The following is a 9,116-nucleotide window of genomic DNA, read 5'->3' as shown; positions in this document are numbered from 1 at the left end:
CCCCAGACCCCCGCTGCGCACCAGCGGGGTCCCTGCTCCTTCCCGGGTACCGAGGTCCACCAGCCGCGCGCCGCCCCGCCCTTCCTGCCCAGCGGACCCGCCGCCCCAGGGTCTCGCGGCTCTAGGGCAGGTAATACAGGCCGTAGGCGGCCGCGGGCGCGGCGAGGAGTCCGGGCACCGGCGGCGGGGCGGCGGCGGAGCCGTGAAGGGAGGCGGCCAGCGGGAAGGGCGGGGAGGACCGGGGCAGCAGCGGCCTGGCCGTCAACTTCAGCTTCTCCAGCTCGGCCTCCAGCAGTCGTTTGGCCTTGGCCCGGCGGTTCTGAAACCAGATCTTGACCTGCGTCTCGGAGAGACTCAGGCTGCTGGAGAACGCGGCGCGCTCGGCGGCGGACAGGTGCTGCTGCTGACCGAACCTGTGCTCCAGCGCCAGCAGCTGCGCGGCGGCGAAGGGCGTCCGCGGCTTGCGGTCGCTCTTCTGTCTCCGAGCGCGCAGGGTGGAGGGCTGGGGGCGCCTGGGGCGAAGGAGCACAAAGCGGGCGCGCGGACGCACGCCGGGATCGCCGCCACGGCCGATCCTGGGTGTGAGTCCCGGCTCTATGACCGCGGGCCTCAGGTGAGACGGGACCCCCGAAGCTGGCGGGGTAACAGAAGCAAGGTACGGGAGGGGGAGGCGGAGGGGGCGGCGCGCGGAGAGGGACAAAGCGGACTGGGGCTCTGCTTCCCAGGGAGGAGGGGAACTCTGCCCGCTGGGAAAAGCGAGAAACTTGGGCACGAAGCCGCAGCAAGACCTGAGCGGTGAGCGAGGAGGGGAAGCAGCGGGGCGCCTTGGCGGGGACTGTAGCGTGCGCGGCCAGAGAGGCTCCGAGACGAGAGGGCCCCGCCCCCGGGGAGAACAGGGTAGGCCTGTTTGGAAGGGGCAGTCGGGTCAGGGCTCGCGCGCCGGAGGGCTTGGGCAGGCTGTCGTGGGCTGGTTTCTTTCTTCGCACTCAGGCCGGCGCGTTAGTAGATGGCTATTCCCGAAGTTACGAACGACAGCGCCTTTCGCGCCCTGGTCCTCCGAGCCTGGGCCAAGCGGGCTCCTCTCGCAGCCCGGGACCGCGCGACAGGGCACTTACGTGGGGCGCTCGAGGGGGAGGCCGGCGGAAACCAGGCCCGGGATTCCGCGGCGCCCCGCGGCCTCTCCTCCTGGGGTTGCACGGGCTCCGAGCCCACCCAGCGCTCGGCTTCCAGCAACGACTCGACGCCGAAAGGCAGCGGGCCGAGTCTCTCACGGTCCCCGTCCCACGTCCTGAGCCCAGCGGGGTTCATGCCGAGCAAAGCCGGGGCCAGGCGCTGACGGGCGGGCGCTGGGCTAGCGGAGCCCGGCGGGCGCAGCGTGGAGGAAGCGCGCCGCGAGAGTGCTGGCGACTCGGCGGCGCCCCCTCCCTCGGTGCCATTTTTATAAAAAGCGGCGCCCCTTTCGTACCCAGCTGTCCAATCGCCACAGTGACTGCCGCGTGGGTACAGACGCCCATTGGTTTCGCTGATCCGGGAGGAGGGGACGGGCAACGAGGGGCGGGGCCGCCGGCCGACCCCGGACTGGGACCCCTGCACCCCAGCCCCGGCCTGCCTGGCGCACCCCGTCGGTTTCCTAGAGCCCGTTGTGGCCGGGCTGGGATACGGCTGGGGCACCGGGGAGCATGAGGCGCTGGCCCCAGCCTCCTCGCGTGGAGGAGCCCGCAGTGGGCGCGACGGGGTTGAGCCTCGGTCCGGGCGCCTCCCGCAGTGTCCTCGCCCGCCGGCGGCTCGTCCCACTGCGCCACAGCCCGGAGCCGGAGCCATCGGCGCGTGCCTGCCGTGGTCCAGGCGCTGTCTCCAAACCCTGGGGGTCACCTTTGACCGACCTTGCACCCGGACTGGAGACTCTGCTTCCGTCGCCTGGAAGTCGGGCCACGGCGCCCTGAGCCTGGGTGGCTCTCCAGGCGCCCGTAGCTGGCGGGCGCTCTCCCTGGCATCCAACAGCTTGGCCCCTGGAGCGGCCGGCGGGGCGCGGCGAAGGTCCCAAGGCAGGGCCCGGGGCCACGGGGGAAGTCGAGGCGCCCACGTCTCACGCGCCTCCGACACGGGGCCTGGGACACAAGCAGGGCGCCTTGGGCCGCCGGTCGCGAGGTCGGTCACTGGGTGTCAGCCTCTCCTGCTCCGCACTTGCTGGGCCGAATCCTCGGGAAACCCGGGCCCTGGGACCTGGGAAAAGCCCTGCGACTCCAGTTCCGACAGACCCCGGGCGGACCGCGGAGGTGCTTCCGAGACCCCGCGACCAGGTGGGGAGGGATCCCGGACCGGGTTCGAAGAAGGAGCGAAGGTCCGACAGACACTAGCACGTACTGGGACTCTTTCTCCGAAACTGAACGGATCTTTGGTTTGGAGACCTCCCTGAGTGCTGCGGACGAGGCACCCCTCTGCAGTCTCTCCGCCAAGGGAAGAACCCCCGGACGCATTTTAGAACAGATCACGAGATTGGTTTGCCAGGAACGATTTCATGTCAGAGTAATATCCCTGACTGCAGAAGCAGCAAGCTAAATCGACTACATGCTTATTTTTGAAAAAGCAAAGTTGTTTAATGAAAACTAGTTTTGGATGATGCTTTGTCCATTTAAGCTAGAGAAATTCACTCAGGAAGTTTCTCACCATGCAAATTTAGAAGCAAGACTGAAAGGGGCCCTCAGAGCCCTCCGGCCAGGCCTGTGTCTGAGGCTAGACCAGCTCTTTCTGCATTCTGAGATAAATTGCCCTTTACTAATGTAATAAAGATGTTCTGAGTTGATTGAAGATAATTGCATCATTAAAGCACTTTCTTTGAAGTTCTCTCTCCTGATAGTTTATCTTTAGCAGGCCACTCACTGGAGCCTTTGAAAAAGAATTTTAATGGGGATAACAGCCAGCTGCCTCGGCCTGCCCCATGTCCACTCAGGATGGCCCAGAGGTGGTGTCTGGGTAGATGATGCGGGGCCTGGGCTGTGCCTGGCTGGTCTGGGGTGGGATGGGGCTGTGGGGCCAGGTACCGGTGCCAACCTTTGGGAGGTCTCCCTGGGGGCATCTGGACTGGTGTGTCTCCCTCCCAGCAGGGCGAGCCAGTGCTGACCAGGCTCCTGCCCAGCCCAGCTCCAGAGGTGGGTGGAGGATGGAGGAGAGCCCCTAGGTGTGGATGTCAAAGCCCAGACCACAGCACCAAGCACAAACAGGCTCCTGCACGGCGGCCTCTCCAGCCCCACAGGGCCCTGGGACGGGAGATGGCCGGGGTGGTGGGCGTGAGAAGGACGGGATCCCATTTCTGTCAACGTGCGGGCTTTGGGCTCGGAAGCCTGGACACAGCTGCAGGAGCCTGGGCACCGTCTCTGGCCACCAGAAGAGGTGAAGATGCCTGCAGGCACCTGGCTTCCCAGTGGCTCAGGAGCAGGCCAGCCAGGCCTGTTGTGTGGACAGGGGTCCAGGCGCAACCCCAGCAGTGGCCCCTCTTGAGGCTGGTAGGTGCTGAAGCCAGTGCCAACTCCCCACCCCATCTCAGGTGAGCCCCTGAAATGATAGCAAACCTCAAAGACCAGCCCGCTCAGTCTGCACTGGAGCAGACACTGACCCCAGTTTGAGTGGCATTGTTCCCGCAGTTTGCTCTGAGCCCTGAGGGGCCAGGAGGTCAGCAAAGGCTGGATACCTGTTCTTCCTGTGTCCTGGTGCCTCCTTTTGGTGCTAACTTCAAGGGGATGAGCACATCCTGATCTTCCAGAAACGAGGGATGAGTCCCGGCACGGGGATCGGATGCCGAGAGGCCTCCTGTCGGCGCAGTCAGTGTGGGGAGGTGAGTTCTGAGAACGGACTTTGTTTTGTAGGACTCATCCAGTAGGGTTTGGAACTGCGCGGGACTCAAACAGGAATAGAAAACTCCCCCTGTCTTGAAACCTGGTGGAGGGGAGGGTCTGCTGAAGTGAGAGAAAGCCAAGTCACAGCTCACGGTGGCGGTGCTGAGGGAGGGAAGCTGGCCCCATGTGACTGAGGACACTGACGGTCCCCTTTTGGACGTGGATAGAGGCAGCCAGCGTGGTCTCCACGGTGGTTTACAGGCGGGGCACCTTTGCTGGCCTATGGCCTGGAGACAGCTGACTCCTGGTCTTGCTCCAGGGCAGCCCCGCCCCTCCTCGGGGCCCTTCTAAAGGCCACGCCTTCCAGACAGTGCAGTCTGCAGGGAGCACCGTGCAGCCCCACCACCTCATGCCTTACCCTCCGTCATCTCTCTCAGCCGAGGCCCCCGACAGCCTCCCTTTCATGCCGAAAGGCTAGGACCATTCTCCTTCTCAAAGGTATCTGTGTTGGAGCCTTTGACTTTTTCCTTCTTGACTTATTAGAAAATTTCTCCAAATACAAGTGGTGGTTTCCATGACTCTGGCCAGAAGACGGCACGAGCTCCAGCAGCTGGTGGGTGTGATGAGGGAGAGGCCGCTGGACAGGAGGCCCATCTCCCCAGGTGGATGCTTGGGCGTCTCTCAGGAGAGGACCTGCTCCAGGTCAGATGAGGCTGAGATGGGGAAGGCTCAGGCGAGGGTGTGGGCTGAGGAAAGAAGGCCTCGGGACTCATCCTTAGACCCCCGTCACTTCAAGGTGTCTCTCCACATCTCTCCTTTTCTCCTGTTCCCATCCAGCTTCTCTGCCAATTCACCTTCGTGCTTACTCTTTACATGCAGAGCTTTGAAACTCGGGCACACCTCCTGATGAGAGAAACCAGAGGAAGAGCCCATTTTTATCGAGTGACCCTCTGTCCAGAGCAACAGGTGCAGGTAATTTTGTCTGGTACAGAACGACCTCTCCCCGCCCCGATGTCTGCTGCCTAATCCCCGGGACCCAGCAGTATGTCACGGTATGTGGCAAAGCTGGGATTGAGACTGTTCATCAGCTGCTTTGGGGATGGCTAGAGCACCCTGGATCATCCAGGTAGACCCAATCTAATTGTGAGGGTCCACAAGAGGCCAGAGGGGGCAGCGTGGGACGGACTGAGCCTGTCACAGCTGGCTTTGGCTGTGGCCTCTAGAGGACCCAGAGCCTCCAGCAGGACCCACCCAGGCTGCTCACACCTGATTTAGCCCAGGGAGACCCACTTGGACTTCTGGCCCCAGGTCTGTGCAGGGGTGTATCTGCACTGTCTGCAGTCGGGAGATGGTGCAGCAGGGCGCTGGCGTCCCCTACGTGGCACTTCTTATCATCCTCGCTTTCGTGGGAGAGGAAACAGGCTCTGAGGGAGGCGATTTGGCAGGGGTCCAGAGAGAAGGGCCCAGCCCCGAGTCACTCTCAAGTCCGTGCCCCTTCCTCTGCACGCTGCCTGGGGTGGGGGCCTGGCACTGTCTCCGTGGGTCAGAGGCACCCGAGAGCCGGGCTCCGTGGCACCTGGGGCCTTGCTGAGGCACCAGCTCTCGCAGAGTCCGGGCACAAGCATCCCCAGCCGCCTCCCTTTATCTGCCTGCCCGGCCCCATCGCCAAGCCCCCAGGTGGGAAGCCCCTGCTGGCAGGGCCGGGAATCAGGCTGTCTGTGCCTGGTGGAGGTGGGGCTCTGTCTCCTGGGCCAGCTGGCTGTGGGCGTCTAACTGCAGAGACCGGGTGAGCTGGACGTCTCGGCGGACACAGGAGAGCAGTGGGCCAGGGCAGTCCTTGCCTGCAGCAATGGGGGCCCTAGGGTCGGGCTCGCGGGGCAGCCCAGGTGTGAGCCCGAGCACTGGATGGGTGGGAGAGTCCACCAAGCTCCGCAGAGAGGATGCAAGGCAATGGCAGCCCACTCCAGTGCTCATGCCTGGAGACTCCCAGGGACGGGGAGCCTGGTGGGCTGCCGCTGCCTGGAGACTCCCAGGGACAGAGCAGCCTGGTGGGCTGCCGCTGCCTGGAGACTCCCAGGGACAGAGCAGCCTGGTGGGCTGCGGTCCATGGAGTTGCACAGAGTCGGACACGACTGAGCGACTTCTGTTTCACTTTTCACTTTCATGCATTGGAGAAGGAAATGGCAGCCCACTCCAGTGTTCTTGCCTGGAGAACCCCAGGGACAGGGGAGCCTGTTGGGCTGCCGTCTATGGGGTCGCACAGAGTCGGACACGGCTGATGTGACTTAGCAGCAGCAGCAGCAGCAAATACATATCTATATTATTTTTGAGAGTGAACAGCTTTGGAGATGCTTGAGAAAAGGCGGGGCATGGCAGGAAAGCACCACCATTCAGGAGAAGACGGGGATGAGTGTAGGGTGGTCCTGGAAATAGGAGCCAAGCCGCCACTCCAGGCTTGATGCCCCTCGGCCCCAAGGCCCTTGGGGGACAGTGACTAGACCCAGGGCCTCTGGCCGGTGCTCCAGGGGCATCTGGACAGGGCAGGACCGTGACCCAGGGGTGAACTAAGAAGGCCGCAAGAGGCCCCTGACACCAGCCCTTTGGGCAGCAGTGGCTTGTCAGCGCCCCCATCTCTAGCAACCAGCTGTCAGATTCATATTCTTTATCGTCTCCTGCTTTCTATTTCAGGACTTCCCTGGTGGCTGAGACGGTGAAGCATCTCGCTTACCATGCGGGAGACCCGGGTTCGATCCCTGGGTCAGGAAGATCCTCTGGAAAAGGCAATGGCAACCCACTCCAGGACTCTCACCCGGAGAACCCCATGGACGGAGGAGCCTGGTGGGCTACAGTCCGTGGGGTCGTGAAGGCTTTCTATTTCATCGATCTTTTTGTTTCCTTCACTTAGTTTATGTTTAGTTTGCTCTACTTTGTCAAGTTTCTTAGTGTGGAAACTGTCATGGATTTTTAAACCTGTCTTCTTTTCTGATATAGCCGTCAGCGCTACGAATTTCCCTGTAAGTATTGCTTTCATTCTTAGTTCAGAATACTAATTCTCTTTTGATTTCCTCTTTGACCCAAGGTCACTCAGAAGTGTGTTACTGAGTTTCCAAGTATTTGAGCTTTTTTCAGGGATGTTTCTGGGTCTGTTTTCATTCTACACCCATTTGGTAGACCACACTTCGACATTTGTCCTTGGCCTTGACTGGGGAGGAGGGAAGGGGAAGCTGGGATGGAGAGAGATGTTGGGAGCAGAGGCCAGAGCCACAGAGCTCAGAGAAGGGGCCCTCGGACCCGTGAGGCCTGAGGGGCCATGGGACTCAAGGACAGGGACCCCAGGACTCTGAGCGAGTGACTCCACCTCTCCTGGGAGTTAGCGGCCCACCCAGAGCCTCGGGGGAGAGCCCTCTGTCAGGACCCTGTGGCTGAGGAGGGACTGGGGGAAGTCATGCCCCCAGAACGGAGGAGACCCCGTGTGGCCTGAGTGCGGGGGAGAGTGGCAGCTGGGAGCAGTGGGCGGTTCCGGGGCCGGGCATGGCGGGGTCACACGCTCACCGCCCGGAAGTGCCTGCAGCCTGGCTCATCTCCGTGCTGCTTGCCAGCCTTCTGTGAGGACTCTGGGAATCCACAGGAGCGTCCCCGTGGCACCTGGGCCGAGGGATGGCGATACCTGGAACCTGGGGTCCAGCCAGGAGCCCCAAGGCAGCCCCTGGCTCCGGGGAGAGGAGGGAGGCAGGAGGGAGCCCCCGGCACAGGGCCTCACCACTCCTCTCAGCGCTCCAGGAAGGACTGACTCGGGCCCCCCGCCCCACACCGCACTGGCCTGGGAGGCAGGTGGTCCTGGTCTGGAGAGGGGACAGGGCCCTGGTGGCACGGGGGAGCCACCCTGGCCCACCTTACGCGGTCTTTTGCCCCACCCCACGGGCTGCCGCACCGTGGAGAGGGCCTCTCGCCAGCCATGGGCACTGCGGACCGAAGTGCTGGTGAGGGGTACGGGCTTGTAGCATGGGTGGGGAAGGCCGCCGCCCCAGACCCCATCCTGGGAGAGATGGAGGGGTCCTCCTGGGTCTGGCTACTCCCCAGGGAAGTTGGAGAGAGTCCTATTCAGCTGGGCCATGTACTTTCCTCCCAAAGGCCTTCTCCCCGCCCAGCCCAACTGCCCAGCACACGGCCCCCTCTGAATGCCCAGCCAGGCCCTTCAATCCTGGCCTGGCCCCTCCAGCCAGGCGGGGTCCTCCCCAGGGCTGGAGGAGTGTTCAACGGGCCTGATTACCAGGTGGGGCACTTTGGGGACAATAGGCGGCCTGGCTCTAGTCTCCAGGTGAGAGGGAGCTGTGGAACCCTCTAGCTCTGCTCTGCGCAGGGGACACGCTCTGTGTCAGGCAACAACTGGTTAATCACCTGCAAAATACAATCGCGCCCCCTGGCTGTGAAAATCGCTTCAGGGACTGCGGAGTCAACTTAGTTGCTGGGAGAACCCAGAATTGATTTCCTTTGGGGTGGCCCAGTGTCCAGCCACCCTGCAGCAGAGAGAGGGGGTCCCCCCAGCACAGTCATGGGGATGAACCGTGTTCTAGAACACGCAAGGAGAGTTCTCCTTTTCCCCTGGTAATGAGCAATATCAGACTGTCCTCACAGACAGCAAGAAGCCTGGGGGTGATGCCTGGGAGCCCCTGCTCCAAGCGCCCATCTACCCACCTGCCCACGGAGCCCTTTGCACTTGGGGCAGGTGGAAGGTTCTAGATGCTAAGGCCTGCAGGCATGACTTGGAGACGGTGCCCACGTCTCAGACCCGAGCTCCGCCCCCTGCATGACGCAGTGCTGTACCACCTGTGTGACGCTGCCCTCCTGGGCTCAGAGCTCACCCGCGGCAGAGGACCAGGGGCATGTGCCCAGTGCCAGTTACAGGCAGGTCTTGAGGGGAAGGAGGGGTGAGGGAGGGTGAGGGGGACGGGGACCTGCGTGCCTGGCTCCAGTCTTGGCTCTGCTGAAGGGCTGTGCCCCCTGACCTAGCACCCTAACATCTCTGGGCCCCAGATCCCTGCTTGGTCTCCCCCAGATAAGCCAGAGCAAACACAGAAAGAATTCCCTTGTTCATGGTCATCAGAGCCTCTGCCCACTGCCCTTGCACCCCCTCCAGTCGGCCAGGCACAGAAGCCCTGGGGAAGAGCAGGTCACCAGCCACGCAGGGCAGTGGGTGGCCTTAGGGGGAAACAGGGGCTACTGGGTCCGGCTGCTCACGGGAGGGAAGGGGGTCCGTCTTGTCCCAGGCCCTCAGGGCTGACG

The 9,116-nt window shown here is 62.8% G+C and overlaps 1 protein-coding gene across 1 annotated transcript; it reads right to left on the bottom strand.

Annotated features, from left to right (window-relative positions):
* On the bottom strand, window positions 1-1,350 carry LOC108634012 (homeobox protein MSX-3-like). Its single transcript, XM_018041134.1, is given in 3 exon segments — window positions 1-486; window positions 489-512; window positions 1,116-1,350. Coding segments are annotated over 3 exon segments (582 nt in total). The 5' UTR covers window positions 1,309-1,350; the 3' UTR covers window positions 1-121.

Source organism: Capra hircus, chromosome 26 (genome assembly GCF_001704415.2).
Source record: "Capra hircus breed San Clemente chromosome 26, ASM170441v1, whole genome shotgun sequence".
NCBI lineage: Eukaryota > Metazoa > Chordata > Mammalia > Artiodactyla > Bovidae > Capra > Capra hircus.
Note: the sequence above shows the minus strand (reverse complement) of the source record. Positions and strands in the feature narration are given on the sequence as shown.